The 25,873-nt window shown below is 45.4% G+C and overlaps 1 protein-coding gene across 3 annotated transcripts in view; it reads right to left on the bottom strand.

Moving 5' to 3' along the window:
* The window catches only part of gdap2 (ganglioside induced differentiation associated protein 2), a 52,942-nt gene that overhangs the window by 18,402 nt on the left and 8,667 nt on the right, over positions 1-25,873 (bottom strand). For 2 of the 3 annotated variants that reach the window (XM_086006792.1, XM_086006791.1), the window contains exons 2-8: positions 25,148-25,287; positions 20,343-20,496; positions 19,417-19,505; positions 17,258-17,334; positions 9,546-9,705; positions 4,013-4,163; positions 309-385 (exon numbers count right to left, since the gene is read on the bottom strand). In XM_086006792.1, coding sequence (XP_085862918.1) covers positions 309-385; positions 4,013-4,163; positions 9,546-9,705; positions 17,258-17,334; positions 19,417-19,505; positions 20,343-20,496; positions 25,148-25,287 — 848 coding nt within the window. The remainder of the gene's footprint in view (positions 1-308; positions 386-4,012; positions 4,164-9,545; positions 9,706-17,257; positions 17,335-19,416; positions 19,506-20,342; positions 20,497-25,147; positions 25,288-25,873) is intronic. The other variant, XM_086006793.1, reaches the window with a different exon arrangement.

Raw genomic sequence — 25,873 nt, forward strand, 5'->3', positions numbered from 1 at the left:
TGCTGGCTCTGGGGAGTTCCACAGCACAACCTGTGGCAGAGCAGAGAATGTCTAACAACAACTTCTGGATTTCCACGTGTCAATTCCAGAAGTTGCTGTCACTTTCAGAGGAGTAATGACAGTGAATGTTGACAGTTTCACCATCATTAGCACTGCAAAATCCAGACCATTATTTTGAGGAACATTTCAGACACTGATAGCACAAATCCCTCCATGTTAGTACAAACTATAGAAGGTCTGTTGGGAATAATCAGCTTGGCACACAATTTGGCTTTTTCTTGTTTAAAAGTCTTAAGTCACTCACTCACCAGTCTGGTATAATGCTTTTAATGAAGCAACATCAGACAAATCATCTGCTCTAGCTCTGCAAAGCCAACGGTTGTAGCTAAAAAGGAAAAAGTATAATTATTCTGTGAATAATATTTAGCAAACAAGAAAAATAAATAGAAGACACATGGTTATTAAACATGATTTCATAACATGGCTTCTGGGATTTTTGGAACCTATCGTGGGCGTAGTGCAATTCTAAAAGTAAATAAGTGTATACCAGCAGCAATTAGATCAAGCTAGTAATGGGAAAACTAGTACAAAAGCAAAATACTGCAGATGCTGGAAATCTGAAATAAAAAAAATGCTGGAAATACTCAGGTCAGGCAGCATCTGCGGAGAGAAACAGAGTTAATGTTTCAGGTCGATGACCCTTCGTCAGAACTGGAAAAAGCTGGAGATGGAACAGGTTTTTAAGCAAGTGCAGGAGCAGGGAAAGTGGGGGGGGGGGGGGGGGGGGAGTAAAGAACAAAAGGGAAGGTCTGGTGATAGGATGAAAGGCAGGAGAGATTAAGAGACAAAAGGGATGATGGTGCAAAGCAAAAGGAGGTGGTAATGGGACAAGAAACAACAAAAGATGGCTCTAGATGAAGTGTAAATGGCAATGGCAGAATGAAAGACAACTGCCATGTGGGAGAGAAAAAATAATAATATAAAAAGGAAAAAGATAGGGGCAGAGGTTATGGTCTGAAATTGTTGAACTCGAGTCCAGAAGGCTGTAAAGTGCCCAATCGAAACATTATTAAACCTGTTGACAAGGGTGGTGCTGTTGTTGTTTGGCGAATCGACCTCTACCTAGCGGAGGCTGAACGCCAACTCTCCGACACCTCCTCCTACCTCTGCCTGGACCATGACCCCACTACCGAACATCATGCCACCGTTCCCAAGACTGTCACTGACCTCCTCTCTGGAGATCTTCCCGCCACAGCCGCCAACCTCAGTTCCCCAACCCCGCTTCTACCTCCTTCCCAAAATCCACAAATTGCCCTGGTAGACCCATCGTTTCAGCCCGTTCTTGCCTCACGGAACGGATTTCTTCCTATCTCGACTATTTTTTCCTCTTTGTTCAGTCTCTTCCCACCTACATCTCTTCCGACGCCCTCCGCCACTAACAGTTTCCAGTTTCTTGGCCTCAACCGTCTCCTTTTCACTATGGATGTCCAATCCCTCTACACCTCCATCCCCCACCAGGATGGCCTGAGGGCGCTTTGCTTTTCCTTGAACAGAGGCTCAACCAGTCCCCATCCACCACCACCCTCCTCCGCCTGGCTGAACTTGTTCTCACATTGAACAACTTCTCCTTTGACTCCACTCACTTCCTCCAAATTAAAAAGGTGTTGCTATGGGACCTGCATGGGTCCCAGCCATGCCTGCCTTTTCGTGGGGTGTGGAACATTCTTTGTTCCAGTCCTACTTGCACTTCTTTTTCCAGTGCGCTGATGACTGCATCGGTGCTGTTTCCTGCTCTCACCCTGAACTAGAAAATTTTCACTTTGCTTCCAATTTCCACCCTTCCCTAACCTTCACATGGTCCATCTCCGACTCTTCCTTTCCTCGACTTCTCTATCTCCATCTCTGGAGATAGGCTATTGACAAACATTCACTACAAGCCCACTGACTCCCACAGCTACCTAGACTACACTTCCTCCCACCCCGCTTCCTGCAAGGACTCTATTCCATTCTCCCAGTTTCTCTGTCTCCGCCGCATCTGCTCAGACGATGCCACCTTCCATACGAGTGCTTCCGACATGTCTTCCTTTTCCCTCTACTGTGGTTGACACGGCCCTTGACCATGTCCGTTCTATTTCCCACACTTCTGCCCTCACCCCTGCCCCTCCCTCCCGGAACAATAGGGTTCCCCTTCTCACCTTTCACCCCACCAGCCTCCACATTCAACAAGATCATCCTCCGCCATCTTCAGCGTGATCCCACCACCAAACACATCTTCCCCTGACCTTCCCTTTCAGCATTCCGAAGGGACCACACCCTCCGCGACACCCTGGTCCACTCCTCTATCACCCCCAACACCCCTTCCCGTGCAAGCACAGGAGATGCAACATATGCCCTTTTACCTCCACCCTTCCCATGGTCAGGGCCTCAAACACTCCTTCCATTTAAACAGCGATTTACTTGTACTTCTTGCAATTTAGTATACTGTATTCACTGCTCATGATGCGGTCTCCTCTACAATCAGGGAGACCAAATGTAGATTGGGTGACTGCTTTGTGGAACACCTCTGTTCAGTCCGCAAGGGTGACCGAGCTTCCGGTCACCTGTCACTTTAATTTTCCGCTCCACTTCCACTCAGACCTCACCATCCTCAGCCCCTTACATTGTTCCAACGAAGCTCAACATAAGCACGAAGAACAGCACCTCATCTTTCGATTAGGTACTTTACAGACTTCTGGACTCAGTTCAACAATTTTAGACCATAACCTCGGCCCCTATCCTCCACCACCCCCCCTGCCATTTATTTTCTTCTATTCATTTATTTTTTCTCTCTCCCACATGGCAGCTGTCTTTCATTCCGCCAGTGCTATTTACACTTCAAGAGCCATCTGTTATTTCTTAACTTGTCCCATTACCATCTCCTTTTGCCTTGCATCATCTTTTAATCTCTGTCTCTTAAATCGCTCGCCTTCCATCCTATCACAGACCTTCCTTTTGTTCTTTCCTTCCCCCATCCCAGCCCCAACACTTGCTTAAAAACCTGTTCCATCTCCAGCTTTTTCCAGTTCTGACGAAGGGTCATTGACCTGAAACGCTAACTGTTTCTCTCTCCACAGATGCTGCCTGACCTGCTGAGTATTTCCAGCATTTTGTTTTTATTAAATGGGAAAACTAGCACTGAGAAGACACTGTGCTGTGGAAAAACCTATGAAAATAAAGCCATTGAGGTGGCTCAGACAGATGCTGACTCATGCTCTCAATTCAAGTGAAGCTCAGAACCTCAGCTGTGGCATTAAGCAGTGGTGCTGTGTACAAGCTTGCTTTTTCTTCCCAGCAGATAAAGGATCCAGCATACAAAACAGAATTGAGAAGAAACAGCTCCTCTAGAACCATCTTTTGTTTCTTCACTTGTCCCATTACCATCTCCTTTCACCTTGCACCATCGTCCCTTTTGTCATTTAATCACTCCTGCCTTCTGCCCCATCGCAGATCTTCCCTTTTGTTCTTTCCTCCCCACCTCCCTGACCCATACTGGATAAAAACCTGTTCCATCTCCAGCTTTTTCCAGTTCTGACGAAGGGTCATCGACCTGAAACATTAACTCGGTTTCTCTCTCCACAGATGCTGCCTCACTTGCTGAGTATTTCCAGAATTTGTTTTATTTCAGATTTCCAGCATCCACAGTATTTTGCTTATGTAAAAGATAACCTGTGGTTTTTTTTTTTTTTTTTTTAAAACCATGAAGTTGATTGCTTAAAGCATGAATTCTGCACAAATGTACATTATCTATGGCACATTTTCTGACATGAAAATCTGAACACAGGACAGAAGTGTGGCGTGAATGGTCGAGTTTCTTTTGGCAATCTTCTGATGGGGTACTATGTTGTATCTAAGTTTTACTTCATAGCAATCCAAACTAGGAAAAAAGGAGAGAATATTCACTGCGTTTAATAGGCAGTACACAAAAAAGTATTTTTATTTTCATGTATTATATATACACACAATCCCTACTCACTTCCTCTGATGTGCTTTCTGAACAGCTGCTTCAGACATGTGCCCTTGAAGAATCAGCCGCCTCTGCTTATCGATATCTCCTTCCATCTTAGCAAATGCATGCGTCCCAATGTACTCCAGCTCAAGATGCTCCTCATCAGATTCACCTTCATCTACAAGAACGATAAATGAAGCAGCATTCCTTAAGCAACCAGCTCTCAAAGCTAACAATTTTCACTCATACAGCTGGAGGTTTGCATTTTTGCCACTGCTTCACAAAATCTGATGAGTCACATCACCAACACTTAATGTATCAAGAAATTAATTCCCTAAATTTGCTCAAATATCCCAGAGCAGCATGGTGGAAGAGCAATGATCAGCACAGTGGTGGGGCACAGATTTAATTGCCCTTTACTGCTGAATTCCCAATCTAAGTGGTATTGTTATAGGAAGGTGGGAGGGTAGGGAATGAGAAGGGGCAGAGGAGGTGAGATGAGAAATTAGAAGGAGCAACACTCCCTGTACCATGAGCATCTTCAGGTGGCCAAGTCAGTATATTCTACAAGGCAGCCCATCAAACCTAAAGAAAAAGTCCTCAGAATTTTTGAACGTAACAAGTCAAGTCAATGAAGACAGGCTGCGGAGGTTAGGTATTTCTTTCAGGAACCCAAAGAGATGCCAAACTCTCTAACTTTTGTATCTGAACCACCCCAAATGTAGGCCAACATCAACCACCAAGGGCCATAAGTTGTTTGAGAAAAAGACAAAGCAACCACCCTCAAAAGTCTTAAGCTTCAGATAACTTGTTGCCTGGTCACATCGTTGCTATGAAGCAAAGGTGTAAAACAGGCACGAGTTTATCTTTAAGCAGCACCCAGACATAATCACTGAAAGTTTCAAAACTAAATTTAAACTTCTAATATCGTGGACACAGCACTTAGGTCCTGAAACTGTGAACCAGTATTTTCAAAAACATCTCAAGGCCATTTCCGCCACCTCCAGCATGATCCCACCACCAAACGCATCTTCCCCTCACCTCCCCTTTCAGCATTCCGTAGGGACTGCTCCCTCCGTGACACCCTAGTCCACACCTCTACCACCCCCAGCACCCCTTCCCCCGGCACCTTCCCGTGCAAGCGCAGGAGATGCAACACATGCCCTTATACCTCCCCCCCCCATCCCACTGTCCAGGGCCCCAAATACCCCTTCCCGGTGAAACAGCAATTTACTTGTACTTCCTGCAAATTAGTATACTGTATTCGCTGTTCACGATGCGGTCTCCTCTACATTGGGGAGAACAAACGCAGATTGGGTGACCGCTTTGCGGAACACCTCCGTTCAGTCCGTAAGGGGGACCCCGAGCTCCCTGTGGCCTATCACTTTAATTCACCACCCCATTCCCACTCAGACCTCACCATCCTCGGCCTCTTGCATTGTTCCACAGAAGCTCAGCATATGGCTGTCCTTCATTCTGCCAGGGCCATTCACACTTCATCTAGAGCCATCCTTTGCTCCTTGAATGTCTCTTAATCTCTCCTGCTTTCTATCCTATCTCAGACCTTCCCTTTAGTTTTTCATTCCCCTTTCCCCAGCCCCCACTTGCTTTAAAAATCTATCCCGTTTCCAGCTTTTTCCCCCCCCCCCCCAGTTCTGACGAAGGGTCTTCGACCTGAAACGTTAATTCCGTTTCTCTCTCCACGGATGCTGCCCTGGCCTGAGTTTTTCCCAGCGTTTTCTGTTGCCGTCAAGGATTTAACAACTGCCAGCATCATAAAAGGGCTTGGATGTGTGGAAAAGCAGTGGTACAAAGATCATAACATCTAGCATGGAGATTCCCTATTCTTCCAGTCAGAGCGTACCAAAGATAGATGCTTATTTGAATGCAGAGACTGAAATCTTGAATGGATTTCTCAGACAGACAGATCTGCAGAGGAAAACAACACTGCCTTCAATAGAACCTGAAATTTTGGCTTGTACAAGAGCCACTTCCACCACAGATTGCAGCATAGAGGGCCATCTGGGAAGATGGGACTTCCCTCAAGTCTTTAACCGATTTTCATCGCTCCACCATTGGTGGCTGTGCCTTCAGCTGCCTAGGCCCAAAGCTCTAGAATTCCCTCCCTAAACTTAACTGCCTCAACGGCAACAACAACTTGTATTTATATAGCACCTTTAAATTAGTAAACCGTCCCAAGGTGCTTCACAGGAGCATTATCAAACAAAATTTGACACTGATCCAGAGATATTAGGGTAGCTTAGTCAAAGAGATATTAGGGCAACTTAGTCAAAGATAGGTTTGAGGGAGCATCTTAAAGGAGGAAAGAGGTAGAGAGGAAAGAGAGTTAGAGAGGCAGAGAGATTTAGGGAGGGAATTCCAGAGCTCAGGTCCTCCGCAGCTGAAGGACGGCCACCAATGGTGGAGCGATTAAAAGTGGGGAGGCGCAAGAGGCCAGAATTGGAGGAGCGCAGTTATCAGAGGCTTGTAGGGCTGGAAGAGGTTACAGAGATAGGGAGGGGCGAGGCCATGGAGGGATTTGAAAACAAGTATGAGAACTTTAAAGTCAAGCCGTTGCTCAACTGGGAGCCAATGTAGGTCAATGAACACAGGGGCAGATGATGAACGGGACTTGGAGAGTTAGGATACAGGCAGCAGAGTTTTGGATGAACTGAAGTTTATGGATGTGCCTTAAAATCTCTGATCAAACTTTTGGTCATCTGTCCTAATGGACTGGATTTTGCTGTAGAAGTAACAGTGAGGCTAACAGCGCTCAGCGCTATTAAACTGTAAATCGAACAGCAACTTCCAGCAACCGCACATGCGCAGTTAAATGCGGAAATCTGGAAGTTGCTGTCTGAGTTGCACTGCTCCTCCAAAAGCTGCACGAGAATGGTATCTCGCTGAGACTCAGCATTGAAATACATGGAACATAAGAAATCGGAGCAGGAGTAGGCCATTCGGCCCTTTGAGCCTGCTCCGCCATTCAATGAGATCATGGCTGATCATCTGCCTCAACTCCATTCACCGGCCCTATCGCCATATCCCTTGATGCCCTTACTAGTCAGAAATCTATCGATTTCGGTTTTGAATATACCCAATAACAGCCTCCACAACCATCTGGGGTAGAGAATTCCAAAGATTCATCACCCTCAAGAAATGTCTTCTCCTCAGTCCTGAATGGCCTACCCTTTACCCTGAGGCTGTGGCCCCTGGTTCTAGACTCCCCAGCCAAGGGAAACATTCTCCCAGCATCCACCCGATCAAGCCCTGTAATAATTTTGTATGCTTCAATGAGATCCCCCCTCTATCTTCTGAATTCAAGAGGAATACAGGCCTAGCTTACTCAATCTCTTCTCATACAACAGTCCCACCATCCCAGGAATCAATCTCGTGAACCTTCGTTGCACTCCCTCTATAGCAACTTTATCCTTCCTTAGGTAAGGAGACCAAAATTGTACACAGTACTCCAGATGTGGTCTCACCAAGGCCCTATATAATTGGAGTAAGACTGCTTTTCTCCTGTACTCAAATCCTCTTGCAATGAAGGCCAGCATACCATTTGCCTCCCTAATGGCTTGCTGCACCCGCACATTCACTTTCAGTGACTCATGTACAAGGACACCCAGGTCCCTTTGAGCATCTGCATTCCCCAATCTTTCACCATTTAGGAAATACTCTGCCTTTGTTTTCTCTACCAAAGTGGATAACTTCACATTTATCCACATTATATTCCATCTGCCATGTTCTCGCCCACTCTGAGCCTGTCGAGATCCCCTTGAAGCCTCTGCACATTCTCTTCACATCTGATACTGCCACCTAGTTTTGTATCAGCAGCAAATTTGGAAATGTTACATTTAGTCCCCTCATCCAAATCATTGATATAGATTGTGAATAGCTGGGGCCCAAGCACCGATCCTTGCGGTACCCCACTAGTCACAGCCTGCCATCCTGAAAAAGACCCAGTTATCCCTACTCGTTTTTGTCCGTTAACCAATTCTCAATCTATGCTAGTATATTACCCCAATTCCATGTGCCCTAATTTTGTTCACCAACCTCTTGCATGGGACCTTATCAAAGGCCTTCTGAAAATCCAAATACACCACATCTACCGGTTCCCCTTTGTCTACTCCACTAGTTACATCCTCAAAAGAACTCCAATAGGTTTGTTAAACAGGACTTTCCTTTCATAAATCCATGTTGACTCTGCCCAATCTTACTATTAGTTTCTGAGTGCCCAGTTATTGCATCCTTTATAATAGATGCCAGCATTTTCTGAACTACTGATGAGGCTAACAGGTCTGTAGTTCCTAGTTTTCTCTCTCTCCCTCCTTTCTTAAATAGCAGGGTTACATTTGCTATCCTCAATCTGCAGGAACCGTTCCAGAATCTATAGAATTTTGGAAAATGACAACCAATGCATCCACTATCCTAATGGAGCGGCGCGTTATATACCCACTAAATGCGCCAGAAAATGTAAAGTAGGGTTTGTCCATTCCAGTGTAAGTAAATAGCATGATAAGTCTTAATTACTGCCGAACAACATCTCCGGCACTGAAAATTAACTTTTTCCAAGTGTGGAGTCTCATTCCTTCAGATTTAATTACTGTTGGAGATTTAACATTATTTTTGGAAAAAAAAGTGTCTTTTATCTCTCTCAATCCAATCTTTCTTTCCCTCTCTTTCGCTTTCTGTACCAGATTTGAAATTGAATTAAATATAAAGGATCTTTCTGGTTCAGACTCTGCACTGCTCACTAACTATTCTTCAATCTGATTGGTTAAGGAGATACACAGTTGTATGCCCTGTTCACTCAGGTCCCAGAACCCCTGTAGAAGGCACCATGTAATTTTGGCTCTCTAGTTTACAGTAAGTTCCAGTGCAAAATTCCATAGAAAGTCTGTGGGCAAGTAAAATGAACAACTGGTGCTGTTCGTTCACTGCAGAGAGCAAAATCCAACCCATAATTTCCTTATGTAGCCCAGTGTCAAATTTAGTTTGATAACACTCCTGTGAAGCCCCTTGGGATGTTGTACTATGTTAATGGTGTTATATAAATGCAAGTTGTTGTAGTAAAGTAGGTTTTTCTTACTATTTCAGCTTATTGCTTCACCTATGCCAGTGCAGATGGCTTGGTGGCAACCTTATTTCCCAAGGGAGGGGATGGCAACCAAATCAGATGCAAAGCCTTCGATATCCATGTCCAACTATATTTAAGGACTGGGTTCCAAACAACATCTTGTTGCTGGTTTTTACAAAGTCCAAAGATGTGCAGGTTAGGTTGATTGGCTATGATAAATTGACCCTTAGTGTTAGGGGGATTAAATACGTGGGGATAGGGTGGGATATGATGTAGGGGTTACGGGGATTGGGTGGGATATGTGTCGGTGCAGGCTCGCTGGGCCGAAATGGCCTCTATTTGCACTGTGGGGTTTCTGTGATTCTGTTTGTGAAAGTGAGTTTGCGAATCTTGCTTGGGACAGAGTACCTTACCCAAGCACCCACCTCAAAAATGTTTCTGCAAAAGAAGTCTTCAAAAAATATTAATAAAATAACTCACAATGTGGAATGCCTGGTTTGTCCAATATTCGGATCTGACGTTCTGCAATGACTGGCTCTCCTTCAGCATTCCCTACATCAGCAGGGAGAATTGGCAAACATCTCCTCTCTTCCTCCAAGGATCTCGGAAAATAAAGAGGCATCAACTTCATATATGTAGCCTGTGGAAAGTGATAGCAATTGTTAAAGCTGTCGGAGGTGCCGTCTTTCGGATGAGATGTTAAACTGAGGCCCTGTTTGCTCTCAGGTGGACGTAAAAGATCCCATGGCACTATTTTGAGGAGCAGGGGAGTTATCCCTGGTGTCCTGGCCAATATTTATCCCTCAACCAACATCACAACAGATTATCTGGTCATTATCACATTGCTGTTTGTGGGACCTTGCTGTGTGCAAATTGGCTTCAGTGTTTCCCACATTACAACAGTGACTCCACTTCAAAAATTCTTCATTGGCTGTAAACGCTGCGATACATCCAGTGGTCATGAAAGCTGCTATATAAATGCAAGTCTTTCTTTTTCTTTGGAACACAAACGAGTGCACTAACAAGCTTGTTTTGGTGGGAAAATGAGAAAATGATGATTGTTACTTACAATACCGCATATGAATATGGAATTACAATAGTGTATTGCAGAGCTGATGAGGAAAATAAACTACAAAAGTAGAACATTTTGTAGCCTTTATCCAAGTCCAGAGGTAATATTCCCCCTTCTTCAGTTTGTGAATTTTTGTACTCGAAAGTAAGGTGCGTCAGCACTGAGGAAAGGACACGTGCTGTCTGCACAAAGCAGTCTAAGGTTAGGTATAGCATGGAATCATTAGTGAATAAATCTCAATTTAGTCTGCACCAATAATCAATGCGCCTTGAACAGATACTCTAAGATAAGCCCTCCCAATATTTTGATTAGAAAGAAAATAAATCTTACTACAGGAAACTGTGCGCTATCCGGCACCCATGGGACCAAGCTACTGCCGTTTTGTTTTTTTTTAAAAAAGGGCCGGATAGACCAGCGTCAATGTTATCAGATAGGAGCTTTTCATCGCAGTATCTGACCACAAACACTGTTGCTCAGCAACAGCTTGTAAACACTCGGCCCGTGGCTTGGAAGCATCTCTGAAGCTGTTGCTAAGCGACAAAGACGCTTTCCAGCAGAAAAAAAACCTAACCAAAACGGCTGCTGATTTCTGCCGTCAGATCAAAGTTGCCGGACATTCAACTTCCGGGTAGCACAAAGTTTCCTGTATGTAGTAGCTGCCCTTCTGATTGGGATCACCAAATTCTTGCTATCTGAGGCTAGGTGCTAAAACGCAGTTTCTCCACTTGGATTTGGGGAGCCAAGGCTCTGTGCGGAAACACTGGCCCGTAATTTGCGGTCAGCGGCGAAGCAAAGGCGTTTGCCACTGGCCCCGAAATAAGCTTCCCACAAAGATCTGCGACGAGAAGTTCGGCTTTTCCGATGTACAGTTGAAATCAGCATACTATAGTGGGAATTCCATAGCTCGAGCTGCTGTGACATCAACAAGCTGTCTAAGCAGCCAATCACCAGGCAGAATTCTCAGGCCGAGAACCAAGAAGTGAGTAAGCTCCTTTGATTCTAACTTCTTAAAAATGTTAGAGCAAAACAAAGACTGGGGCTCTCACATGGGGAAAAGGCAAACCTTAAAAGATTAACAAGCTTTTTAAAAAAAAAAAAAAATTTTATTGTAAGTTTCTTAAAATTTTTATTAGTGTGGTAAACCACTTTGTATTCCACTGTGTACATGCCTGGACATGCCTCGGCTGACTCCTCCCACAAGTCCTAGTATAAAGGTGACTGCTCCCCAGCCCTTTGTATTCTGGACCGGTCGACCACTCGAGGCAGGCCTTCATTCTTTTGTTAATAAAAGCCTTTAGTTACTCTAACTCTCAGTCTTTTATGAGTAATTGATAGCGCATCAATTTTATTAACAAAATTTTTATAATGGAGAAGATCCTCACACCAGCATGCCTGGACTTAGATCATCGGGAGGCGGACTCATCCACCAAGTTTACTCACTGGCTTAAGTGTTTCGAAAAATTCCTGACCGCCTCCGCAGCAATCAAATCGGACGAGGACAAACTGGATGTCCTGACCTCCAAAGAGAACCACCGAGTGTACTCGGTCATCCAAGACGCGACCTCGTACGCGGACGCTATCAAGCTCAAGGACCAGTACACGCGCCCAGTGAACGAAGTGTACGCCAGGCACCTTCTGGGGAGTCGTAAACAACAACCTGGGGAATCGACCGTGGAATACCTTCAGGCACTGTCTGTGCTTGGCCGGGCCTGTGGTTGTAAGGATGTAAAGGCCGCCGTGTACACAGAGGAACTTATCCGGGACGCTTTTGTAGCGGGCCACAGATCCAATTACACCCGACAGCGACTGTTGGAGCAGAGTGACCTCGACCTCAACAAGGCCTCTGAACTCGCACTATCATTGGATGCAGCCTACCGGGGCATGGATGGCTACTCCTCTGCACCGTGGGGAAGGACAGCCTGGGACACGGTAGGACCGCCTCATAGCGCCGTGCCACCCCAGCCACGGCCCAACTACCGCAGCAGTGTCCCAAGGCCAGACAGCAGTGCCCCAAGGCCAGAAATGCTACTTCTGTGGCCAGGCAAAACACCCCAGAGCGCGCTGCCCGGCGGAAAACGCGATCTGCTCGGGCTGCGGGAAGAAGGGACACTACGCTAACATCTGCAGGGCCAAAGCCACCCCGAACCCCAGCAGCGCCGCCTGTGGGCCATGCGGGCCGCCATCTTGGGCCTCCCCGGCCATGTGCGAACCACCGGTACAGCAGCCATTTTGGACGCCTCCAGCCACATGGGGATCATGGACGCCGCCATCTTGGACGACAGCCGGAACGCAGCAGGCCCCCCAACACCGCCTCATCTGATACCCGCAGCGACACACCGACCCCTATGCTGGCATCCGTTACACTGGACCAAGCGAGACCGCACCAGCTGGCCAGTTCCACAATGGACATTAAGGTAAATGGCCACGATACAATCTGCCTTTTTGACTCTGGGAGCACGGAGAGCTTCATCCACCCCGACACGGTGCGGCGTTGCTCTCTCCCAGTCCTGCCTGCGCACCAGCGGATTTCTATGGCCTCCGAGTCCCAGTCGGCAGACATCGGCGGCTACTGCGTGGTGACACTCGTAGTAGACGGGACCGTGTACGATCATTTTAAACTTCTGGTCCTGCCCGACCTCTGCGCTGCCGTCCTGCTGGGGTTAGATTTTCAGTGCCACCTTAAAAAAGTGTTACGATGGCGTACGGTGGACACCTACCCCCACTCACAGTCCGCAGCCAGCAGCTTCCAAATTGCCCGCCGCGCACCAGGTGCAACCTCTCCACACTCGAGTCACCCCCCCCCCCACTGTTTGCTAACCTCACCCCCGACTAAGCCCATCGCCACAAAGAGCAGGCGATACAGTGCCGGGGACAGGGTTTTCATTAAAACCGAAGTGGAGCGGCTCCTGAAGGAAGGGATTATTGAGGGCAGCACCAGCCCCTGGCGAGCCCAGGTTGTGGTCGTTAAGACCGGCGAGAAGCAGCGCCTGGTCATCGACTACAGCCAGACAATAAATCGCTACACCCTGCTGGACACCTACCCACTCCCCCGCATAGCTGATATGGTCAACCAGATCGCGCAGTACTGCGTCTTCTTGACCATTGACCTGAAATCAGCGTACCACCAGCTCCCTATCCGCCCTGAGGACCGCCAGTATACTGCCTTTGAGGCAAACGGCCGCCTCTATCACTTCCTTAGGGTTCCCTTTGGCGTCACCAACGGGGTCTCCGTCTTCCAAAGGGAGATGGACCGGATGGTAGATCAAAATGCGTTGCAGGCCACTTTCCCATATCTGGACAATGTGACCATCTGCGGCCGTGACTTGCAAGACCATGACGCAAACCTCGACAAATTCCTCCGCACCGCCCAACTCCTGAACCTGACATATAAAGGAGAAGTGCATATTCCGCACAAACCGCCTCGCCATCCTTGGCTGTGTTGTGGAACACGGGGTCATCGGCCCCGACCGGATGCGTCCCCTTATGGAACTCCCACTGCCTCAAGGCCCTGAAGAGGTGCCTAGGGTTTTTCTCCTATTACGCCCAGTGGGTCCCCTACTATGTGGACAAGGCCCGTCCGCTGATCAAGTCCACCTCTTTTCCCTTGACGGCAGAGGCCCGCTTAGCCTTCCACCGTATCAAGGAAGACATTGCCAAAGCCACCATGCACGCAGTGGACAAATCCATCCCCTTCCAGGTGGAAAGCGACGCGTCCGACTTTGCCCTGGCCGCTACCCTCAATCAGGCGGGGAGACCCGTGGCCTTCTTTTCACGAACCCTCCAAGGCCCGGGGACCAGACACTCCGCTGTTGAGAAGGAGGCCCAGGCGATTGTGGAGGCTGTGCGTCATTGGAGGCACTACCTGGCCGGAAAACAATTTACCCTGCTCACTAACCAGCGTTCAGTTGCTTTCATGTTTAACAACAAGCAGAGGGGCAAAATCAAAAATGACAAGATCTTGAGGTGGAGAATCGAACTTTCCACCTACAATTACGAGATCTTGTACCGGCCCGGGAAGCTCAATGAACCCCTGGATGCGCTATCGCGTGGCACCTGCGCCAGCACGCAGATCGATAGACTGCAGGCCCTCCACAATGACCTCTGCCACCCGGGGTTTACCAGGTTCTTCCACTTCATCAAGGCCCGCAACCTGCCTTACTCTATTGAGGAGGTCAGGACCATGACCAGGAACTGCCAAGTCTGCGCTGAGTGCAAACCGCACTTTTATAGACCAGACAGGGCCCACCTGATAAAAGCCACTCGCCCCTTCGAGCGCCTGAGCGTTGATTTTAAAGGGCCTCTCCCCTCCTCCGACCGCAATGTGTACTTCCTCAATATTATTGATGAGTACTCCCGTTTGCCATCCCCTGCCCGGACATGACCAGTGCCACGGTCATTAAATGTCTGAACGACCTCTTCACCCGGTTCGGTTTCCCCAGCTATATCCATAGCGACCGGGGCTCATCGTTTATGAGCGACGAACTCCGTCAGTACCTGCTAACTAGGGGTATTGCCACAAGCAGGACCACCAGTTACAACCCCTGGGGGAACAGACAGGTGGAAAGAGAAAATGCGACAGTTTGGAAGGCCGCCCTGCTAGCCTTAAAGTCTAGGGGCCTTCCAACCTCCCGCTGGCAGGATGTGCTCCCCGATGCGCTCCACTCTATTCGGTCACTGCTCTGCACTGCCACTAACGCCACCCCTCATGAGAAAATGTTTGTCTTCCCAAGGAAGTCCACATCGGGGACATCGCTACCACCATGGCGACGTCCCCAGGGCCGGTCCTACTGAGAAGACACGCGAGGACCCATAAAACGGACCCCCTGGTCGAGAGGGTCGACCTCCTCCACGCCAACCCCCAGTATGCTTACATTGCATACCCGGACGGGCGGGAGGAGACAGTCTCCATAAGAGACCTTGCACCCTCGGGGGCCGCAGTAACCCACTACTCACTACCACCCCCCCCCACGACCAGATATCCAGCCCCAGCAGACGGCAGGCCTGGGCCCCGCGACCCGCTCGACATCTACGAGGATGACACGCCTGTGCCACAGCCTACGCAGGACTCGACGCCGGAAGCTCCACTACCCCTGCCGTCACCACGCCGATCACAGCGGCAGACAAGACCTCCGGAGAGACTCCAATACACTAACTTTTAATGCACTTCACCCCGCCGGACTCAATTTTAAACAAGGGGTGAATGTGGTAAACCACTGTTTGTATTCCACTGTGTACATGCCTCGGCTGACTCCTCCCACAAGTCCTAGTATAAAAGGTGACTGCTCCCCAGCCCTTTGTATTCTGGACCGGTCGACCACTCGAGGCAGACCTTCATTCTTTTGTTAATAAAAGCCTTTAGTTACTCTTAACTCAGTCTTTTATGAGTAATTGATAGCACATCAATTAGCATGGATAAATTTGACACTACACAAAATTAAAATGAGTTTTTCAGGGGCATGAAGTTTGTTTAGCAGTCAATATGCTGTTAAAACCCCAGTTACACCTAATTTTAATGGGGTTTTTAACAGCAGTATCACCGCAGAAGAGCCAAAGTTGTCAGTTTCCCTGATTTCACAGATTACACTGATTGCAGGCTCGGGGTGAGGCACAGCGCAGCCAGTGTCAGAGCAGTGAATGACTGACCACAACTCAGGATTTCCGCTTTGGGAGGCGCATGCGCTACATCCTGAAGTTGCGGTCAATTTCAAAGGGGTAATAACAACAAATGCTGTTAGTTCGCTCGCTGTTATTACCCACCGCAAATTTGGGACCGCTATGTTTTAGTGGTCCGATAGAGTGGCCAGCCACTACGTAGGTGGTTTATTTTCAAACAAAAGTTTGAAATCTTTAACTCATTGGCACAGGGTTATTTTAAAAAAATGCTTTTTTTGTTAGAGAATCATTTGTACTCCAACCGCAACAACAGTGATGTACACTTTCATTTCCCTCACCTAAAACAGGTGAATGTGTTGTTAGTTAAAGACTTAAAAGCATTTTTATTGTATAATCAAGATGGTCACAGCACACACAATTATAAACTTTAGTGAATTTATGTTGCAAAACCCCTTCAGGGCATGATCCTGCAATATGGTTACAGAGCCCATGCTTTAGAAATTGGACAAGTTTTAACTTGTTTAAAAATCAGAAGCGTACTTTAAGGTCCGTTGACTTTTTGGCAGGGACCACCACCTCACCTAGTGGCTAGGGACTGCCCATAAAGGGCAGCTGAAAAGAAACTGCTTCCCTGGCCTTTATAGGGCTGTATAAACCATGGCCAAAAAAAAGCCATCATAAACTGCAAAAGAATGCAGGAGGAAGTGCTGTCAGAATTGTAGGCCAACATTGTCTCTGCTGGCACCAATATCTCCTTGTTTACTTTGACCACAATGGCAGATGAGAGAAGGCTTTGGTGAGACCACACCTGGAGTACAGTGTACAGTTATGGTCTTCTTACCTACATGCCTTAGAGGGGGTGTAACCAAGGTTCAATAGTGATTCCTGGCATGAAAGGGCTGTCCTATGAGGATATTGAGTAGAATGGGCCTATATTCTCTGGAGTTTCGAAGAGTGAGGGGTGATCTCATTGAAGTGTATATCTTAGAGGACTTGGCAGGGTAGATGCCGAGAGGCTGTTTCCCCTGGCTGTATAGTCTAGAACTAGGGGGTCCCAGTCTCAGGATAAAGAGTTGGCCAATTAGGACTGAGATGAGCAAAAATTTCTTCACTCAGAGGGTTGTGAATCTTTGGAATTCTCGACCCCAGGACTGCGGCTGCTCAGTTGTTGAGTATATTCAAGACAGATTGATAGATCTTTGGGCACTAAGAGAATCAATGGATATGGGGATAGGGCAGGAAAATGGAAATTGATGTAGAATCAGCCATGATCTTATTTAGTGGCAGAGCAGACTCGAGGGGTCATCTGGCCTACTCCTGCTCTTGTTTATGTTCATTGAGTTTTTTCATACAGATAAACATGAGTAAATGACAACTGTCACTTTAAATAAACAGCCCCTCAAACACAGAAATAAACCCCAGCAAGAAGCGATGACTAAGGTTGTTCTAATGGTTTAAGCTTCACATTTAAAATTTAAGACCACAACTAAAATAATGGATTATTTACCTCTTCTAGAGCTGTAACTGCAAAAACAAGTGTTTCAATAGTGTCTCCATGTTTCTCCAAAAATCGTCTAACTGTTCCTGAGAATTAAAAGATGAGAAATATTAGATTATAAACTTTTATTGGATACTCACCTTCCTTTGGAGAAAAAAATAATAATTTTGCCTCCCTCTAAATTTTATAGCTCTTACACTGTTCTTTGATCAAGCTGCTAGTGGATCAGATATAATTGCCTACACTAGCACAATCTATAAACAAGAGCTCAAACTTGAGATAAATATACTAAAATGATGTTTGATTGTATTTCTAACATGATGAGTCTTAACCTATACTTAAGAGTGAACTGAAATACTGTCTTATAATTTGAAATAATATTTTAAGCACTAAATTTACATTAACATTGCTTAATGCGAATTATTGGAGAATGAGTTTTAATACAAAAAACGGCAGTCATCAGGAGTAAACTAAACAGTTTGAACAGGACACAAGAAAGCTGACACTAATAACAAAATATTTATCAATAGTTACTACAAACACCTTCAGTAATCTTGTCATTTCAACCATGTATGTTCAATTAGCTTCCTCATACTACAGTACTTGGTTCAGCAACTCCTTTAAGCTTAGTCGTCAATACCATCACTACTAGTTAAACAAATTTATATATATATTTTTTTTTTTTTTTAAATGGTTGGGGAAATGTCAGTTATAGAATCTTACAGCACAGAAGGAGGCCATTCAGCCGGTCATGCCTGTGCTGGCTATTTGAAAGAGCTGTCCCGTTTAGTCCCACACCCCAGCTTTTTCCCCCCCATAACCCTGATAATTAGTCCTCTTTTGCAGGTTCTTTTTTAAATCTGTGACCTCTGGTTACTGACCTATGCCAGAGGAAACAGTTGCTTCCTACTTGGTCTATCAAAATCCCTCAATTTTGAATACCTCGATTAGGTCTCCCCTTAAGCTTATCTGCTCAAAAGGAGAACAATCCCAGCTTTTGCAATCTCTCCACATGACTGAAGTCCCTCATATCCTGGTAAGCCTCCTCTGTACCCTCTCCAAGGCCTTTCTTCAATGTCTTTATAAAAGTAGCCATGATGTGGAGATGCCGGTGTTGGACTGGGGTAGGCAAATATAGGAAGTCACAACACCAGGTTATAGTCCAACAGCTTTATTTGAAATCACAAGCTTTCGGAGCGCTGCTCCGTCAGGTGACTTCACCTGACGAAGGAGCAGCGCTCCGAAAGCTTGTGATTTCAAATAAAGCTGTTGGACTATAACCTGGTGTTGTGTGACTTCCTACATTTATAAAAGTAATGAGGGGTAGGTCCTTTACTGATGCAACAAATTTCAGAATCTTTCCTACATTTCCTTTAGTAAATTCCATGCTTCTGTGGTTTCTATGAGAAACAGTTGGGAATGGTGAGGGGGGAGGGAGGGAGAGAGAGAGAAATTTTACATGACTTAGAGTGACTCTAAAAATGGGCAACCTGAAAACATAAAAGTTAATTCATCTTTAAGTAAATTAACAGATTTGGACCCTTTATTGTGACAAAAAGCTCTAGAATATTAAAGTGGTGGCAATCCTTGTGACTTCTGGCAACCTGAAGTCATTGCGATCCTAACGAAGGTCTATAATTTGAAAGACTACCGCAGTACGTACAGACCACATTCAAGAGGTGATATACCTATCAATTCATCCAATGAAAAGCGACGAGTTAAGATAGTAACTATAGGTTTTTATTGGCTAAATAACAGAGCCCACCCTCGTGGGTGATCGGGTCCAACAAGGAGGAATACCAGCCAGTCGACTACCTTTATACCTGGGCAAGCAGGCGGAGCCATGGGCGGAGTCAGCTGTGGTCAGCCCAGGTATAACAGCGTGACAAGAGGTGACCTTGTGTAGTGATACAACAGTGTAAACAGTGATAACCATAGTGTAACGATATAAACAGTGATAACCATAGTGTAACGATAGTGAACGATAAAAGTGGTTTACCACAAGAGGTTTGCCAGTTTTGATTAAAACTTTCTTGCATTCATCCCCATGGCCATTTTTAAAATCAAAGTTGCACGAAAGAAAGTAAACATTATTTTGAAAATGGAAAAAGGATTGAAAGTTCTCCTGTCTCTGTCCCTCCACAAAGTTACCAGATAGCAACACATACTCAGAACAATGTTGGTAGCATCCTCCAAAGGGTAGCCTCTTTTTGGTGTATTGATGACACACAATCCCACTGAGGACATTGAATGTTCCCTACAACAGGTCAAAAGAAACAAAAATCAGGATGGTTCAACACTTTCCCTTTCATCATTTGCAGAATGTGTCAGGCCAGTTTCACTTCTAAACGTACACAAACATCTAAAAAGACTATACACTGCAACAAGTACTAAAAACTGCACAATACAATTAGAATTTCTTTACAAATAATAGGAATTTAAAAAGAAACACAATACGGTTATAAGACAGTGTACAATACTACATCTTAAACCCAGTCTGGCTCTTAGAATATTGGAGTCCATTATTCTATCTGGAGCACATTTCAGATCAGATGTGCATTCTTACTGCACATTCTTATTGCTTAGTTCACTGATATCAAAGCAATGATTTTGTTTAATAGTCAGCCTTTGCATGTGAAGTACAGTACCTGGGCACCCGTTAACTGACCTAGGAAAAGACAGCAGAATGATCATTTAACAGAAACTTGAGCTAGAATGTAACAATGAAATAGCATGTCAGCCTACATCACCACTTGTATAGTACATGTGACTCATGGTAGCAACTAAATTCTGGAATCAAAAGAAAGTCACTTTGAAATCAGGACCAAAATAATGATGAAGGCCCAAATAACTGCTTTAGAAGTTTTATACTGGATTCATTTTGGTATCTATTTCAGATAAGTTTCCTGTAAAATGGAAAAATGCTTTAGGTCTGGGTAGGTTTCCAAAAAAGAGAATTCAGCCCATGCTCATATGCTGCCTACTAATAAAAGGGAATTGAAAATAAGATCTTACATGGCAATTGTGAGACTAAGTCCCCTTTTTTCCTCAGCTTCTGTAGCTATGAAACCAAGCATCATTCAAGACTTTTTACCTGGCCAGTAGAAGTACACTCCTGTAGCAGCTGTACAAGGAACTCTCAGCAGCTGTTCTGTACTTAGCATTGTATCGCGGTCCTACTGTGTGGATAATAAACCTTGCGGCCAAGTTAAAGCCTTTGGTCATCTTCGCCTCCCCTGTGCGGCAACCTTAAAATAAAAGTTGTTCCATATTTCAGATTACAGAAACCCAAGAGCTACTGCCTGTGATGCATAACATGGCCAGAAGGGGTCAGCAAACTGGATTTTTAACAACCTCTTGTGCATTAGATGACACAGGTGCTGATATTTTCACCTACAGCTGAGAATATACAAGTTGCTTGTTTATTTATTTTAAGACCCAACCACAAGCAGGCACAAAAGGATGTTGGTAGGAGAGATGTGGGCAGTGAGGATTTCAAGGACATAGTCAGAGATGGTCTTGCAGTGATCGAGACCACAGGAGTAGCAAGGTCCAAGAGATGGCCATGGAATGAATAATGGTCGGAGCATTCATACAGGGGAGGGGAAGAGTTTAGGCAGAGCAATGAATTCAGAGGAGAGGGGAACAAAGATAGAGATTGAAATCGCAGCGTAGAGCAGCCACTCAGCAAAGAGGCGGAGGGAGGAAAGGAGGAAATCTCAGAGGTCAGGGTGGGGTACTATGGAGGGGACATTAGAAAATTAGGATTTGAAAGGTGGGGTGTTAGGGCAGAGAGATGCTCGAAGGAGACAGTGCCAGAGGAGGAGGAAAGACCAAGGTGTGACTTCATAAAGACCGCATTAACACCACAGCAGTTTGGGTGGGGCGGGTGATAGAAGAGATACACAGGCAGGGTGGCTTCAGTAATAGGCAAGCCAGGATGTCAATGTAATCATCCACAATAAAATTGTAGATAGCAAGGGCCTCATTTCATAGAGTCATACAGCACAGAAAGAGGCCCTTCAACCCATCGTGTCCTCGCCAGCCATCAAGCCCTATCTATTCTAATCCCATTTTCCAGCACTTGGTCCGCAGCCTTGTATGCTATGGGATTTCAAGTGCTCATCTAAATGCTTCTTGAATGTTGAGGGTTCCTGCCTCTACCACCCTTTCAGGCAGTGAGTTTCAACCACCCTCTGGGTGAAAAACTTTTTCCTCAAATGCCCTCTAAACCGCCTGCCCCTTATCTTGAAACTATGCCCCCTGGTTATTGACCCCTCTACGAAGGGGAAAGTTCCTTTCTATCTACCCTATCCATGCCCCTCAATTTTGTACACTTCAATCAGGCCCCCCCTCAGCCTTCTCTGCTCCAAGGAAAACAACCCTGCTCCAGCCCAGGTAACATCCTGGTGAATCTCCTCTGCACCTTTTCCAATGCAATCACATCCTTCCTATAGTGTGGCGACCAGAACTGCACGCAGTGTTCCAGCTGTGGCCTAACTAGCATTTTGTACAGCTCCATCATAACCTCCCTGCTCTTATATTCTATGCCTCGGCTAATGAAGGCAAGTATCCCATATGCCTTTTTAACCACCTTATCTAACTGTCCTGCTGCCTTCAGGGATCTATGTACATGCACACCAAGGTCCCTCTGATCCTCTGTCCTTCCTAGGGTCCTACCATTCATGTCATCTGCAAACTTACTGATCATACCTCCTACATTCATATCTAAATCATTAATATACACTACAAACAGCAAAGGACCCAGCACCGATCCCTGCGGTACACCACTGAACACAGGCTTCCAGTCACAAAAACAACCTTCGACCATCACCCTCTGCCTCCTGCCACTAAGCCAATTTTGGATCCAATGTGCCAAATTGCCCTGGATCCCATGGGCTCCTACCTTCTTGACCAGTCTCCCATGCGGGACTGTGTCAAAAGCCTTACTGAAGTCCATGTAGACTACATCAACGGCACTACCCTCATCCACACACCTAGTCACCCCTCGAAAAATTCAAACAAATTGGTTAGACTTGATCGCCCCCCCTGACTATCCTTGCCTCTCCAAGTGGAGACTAATTCAGTCCCTCAGAATTTTTTCCAATAATTTCCCTACCACTGATGCTAGGCTCACTGGCCTGTAATTCCCTGGTTTATCCCTACTACCCTTCTTGAATAATGGTACTACGTTAGCTGTCCTCTAGTCCTCTGGCACCTCCCCTGTGGCCAGAGAGGTTCTGAAAATGTGAGTCAGAGCCCCTGCAATCTCCTCCCTTGCCTCACACAGCAGCCTGGGATACATCTCGTCTGGGCCTGGGGATTTATCCACTTTTCTTTCCGTAATGCCTGAGAGAGTGATTATTAATCCACTAGAGCCTAAGGGTGCAATGGTGGGTGGGGCGAGACAGGGGGAAAAGGAGGTTGGCGAGGTTAGCCCCCAGTGGACATGCTGGCGAAGGTTGGCTAGGAGAGAAGCTGCTTGTACGGATGTAGCAATGGATGCATCAATAAGTTGAGATATAGTCGTGAGCTTATTCAAGGAGGATTCATTCCTGGGATAACAGCAGACGAGTAGGAAGGCAGAGTAGTGATGGGGTGGAAGAGAGATAGTGGAAAGAGGAAAAGCATAGTTCTTTGAGGGGAAAAATAATAGATGGCGTAGCTGGGTGACAGGGAGGGGCCCCAAGAAGGGAGAAGCGGGAAAAAAAATCTAAGGGGCTCAGTTCTAGAATAGCAGCCAAAATACGCAGAAAGGGAATTCAGGTCATGCAGGCTTGGCATAGATTAGGGGAAATGCGTCACAGTCGTAAACAGAAAATAGGAAGGAGACGATATGGAATAGTCCAAAGTTAATGTCTTGAGGTGTCGTGGTGGGATGAAGTTGGCTTGTATAAAACATGGTATCAGCTTGGGGCATCCACAAACCAATTTCCAGGGAGCTGGGGGAGGGTGAAGGGTAAATCCATAGGATCAGTGCAGATTGAGAGCTGGTCTAAGGAACAGCTGTAGAGCAGCGAGTAGTGTTTCAAGATTGGAAGAAGCAGGAGGAGAATTGAGGAGTCAGTCTAACCTAATGCAGTGAAGAGTGATGGGCGAGTTGAGAACAATCGAATCAGCAGCCATAGGAAGCAAGCATTTAGCAATAAATGAGAGATCATTCAGCAGCATAAGAGCAGCATCCAGAGCAGGATGGGAAATTAGCAGAAACAGATCAGAGCTAGCTCAACATAGCATGAAAAGTCCCGGTCAGAAACTGAGCCTACAGAATTAGGCCAGGTAGTGGATAGAGGCAGCAGAAAATAGTCTCAGAAGCAGAATATCATGTACAAGTGACACAATGACCTTAGACACTACTCAACTTGTACAAGGCACAATGATACGTGATAAGCCTATGCATCCACTAGACTCAGTATAACTAGATTTGCTGTATTTTGGGCTATTTTTGAATTGCCATTTTTTGTTGAGGTTTTGGAAGCTTTTTTTTTTTATATAAACTGTTGAACTTTTACTACTATTCTAGGTTGGTATGCATGTTGCTGGAACCGACTGCTGCTCATATCTGACTTTGCTGCTTGACTCCAGGACCTATCGCTGTGCTGCAAGTGCAAATTCCTAGACAAGTGATAAATCAGAAATTCTTATTTGCAGCCAGGAGGGCATCAAAGGTTAAATATGATTGTGATTTGGGCAGAGGCGGGAAAGAGGGAGAAATCATTGAGGTAGACTTGAGAACCAATGGTCAGGTTGATCTGCTGAATGTAGATAAACCCAATATCACTTTTTTTTTTATATAAAAGTTAAACACCCATCAATTGTGAAATTAAATGGACCAGAATGCATAATTTTTAATGTAAAAATTCAAACTATGGGGAGCATGCCCCCTGACACCTCTAGAAATGTGTGCACCAGTAAGCATGGGAAAGTAGTATTTGAAAAAAATTAAAACCATTTTAAATTTGCTGCTTACATCCCTGATTCCAGCACTCAACCATTTTAAGGAGGCTGGGGGGGGGGGGGGGGGGGAAATGGTGGTGTAAAGGCAGAAAGTTCAAAGCAAACAAGCACAATTTGGTGATTCAGGTTATGTGGCCACTTTACAATAAGTTGATTGAGTAGAAGAAGTCAGAGGATATCATGCAAGTGTAGAGATCGCTGGTCAGACTACATCTTGTGCACCGTGCCCAGTTTTGACCACGGAGACAGAATGGAAACATTCAAACCCTCGAGCTATGGCAGGAAGAGTCATGAAGCTGATCCCTGGCGTTAGAGGACTGAGCAGTGAAAGAAAGACTTTATTTACGAAGGAATTCGGAGAAACTTAGGCTTCTGTGTTGAAGGGACAAAATTCAGGTGGGACATTAAAAGGTATACAAGATAATAAACAGTGTAGATGTAAATCTAGATTATTGCAAAGTAAACTTTGACTGTATGGCAAGACAGAGTATAGGTTAAATCTGGTGAAAGACAAATTTAGGACTGATACCAAGAAATTCTTCTGCTGCAATGAATGATCAACACTTGGAATGGATTCAGCATAAGGTTAGGATACTGCAGGCAAAAACCTTGGAATCATTTAATAGTTGAATACTAAATATCTTGATTTTGTGGAGGAAAAATTACTCAATTATGATGAAAAATCTAATAAGGCTTCAAAGCTCACTAATATACTTCAGTTTTAGGCTCATTAAGCAATTAGAAAAATGAATTTAAATAAGTAACTAAGCAAAAATGCAATTACATACTGAGTACTGAAAAGATGGGATACACTTATTGGGTGACTAAATCCAAGTACCCCAGTTCAGGATTCATTCTGGGTCTTATTAATCCCTTTGCAGTTGCACGTTTAGTTTCATGCTGGACACACTTTGGATTTGCAGGGTATTTTATGGGTCTTACCTTTCAATTTCTGTAATTCGTCCCCGAGTTCTGGTCCTGCATGCAAGTGGATACTTTCACTAACAGCATTCTTGTCAGTCAGTGTTTCATTACTCGTGTGCACAATGGCTGTGCATCTTAACAAGACCACATCCCCCTTCCTAAAAGAACCACCCAATATTAACTTGTGATAAGAACAATGTTTAAATGTTATGAATATACTGCATTCGCATAAGGTATATCAACATACATAGATTGTGACAAATATTAGAGATATATCTATCTAGATCACACACACAACTTTCAATTATATAGAACCTTTAATGTTAAAAATCTCACGGCATAAGGCAAATAGCTGCCGAGCCAGGAAGGGAGAGATTAAGAGGGGTGACCAAAAGCCTGGTCAGATGAGTTTTGAGAAGGCTTTTGAGGGAGAGAGGTAGAAGGGCTTAGGGACGGAATTCAAGAGTAGGACCCAGGCAATTGAAAGTTCAGCGGCCAACGTGGTGCAAATGAAGGCAGCAGATGCAAAAAAGGCCAGAGTCAGAGGAATCCGTTTTGGGCATTCGTGATGGGAAAGTTTGAAGAGATACAACAACTTCCATTTAGATAGCACCTTTAAATGTAGAAAAGTAGGTACTTCACAAATGTGTAATCAGACAACAAAACTGCACCAAGCCAAAGGAGGAGATATTAGAAGGGGTGACTAAAAGCTTGGTCAAAGATAAGTCTTAAAGGAGGGTCTTG

This window comes from Somniosus microcephalus, chromosome 14, assembly GCF_052327205.1.
Source record: "Somniosus microcephalus isolate GS21.2 chromosome 14, FLI_Smic_1.0, whole genome shotgun sequence".
Lineage (NCBI taxonomy): Eukaryota > Metazoa > Chordata > Chondrichthyes > Squaliformes > Somniosidae > Somniosus > Somniosus microcephalus.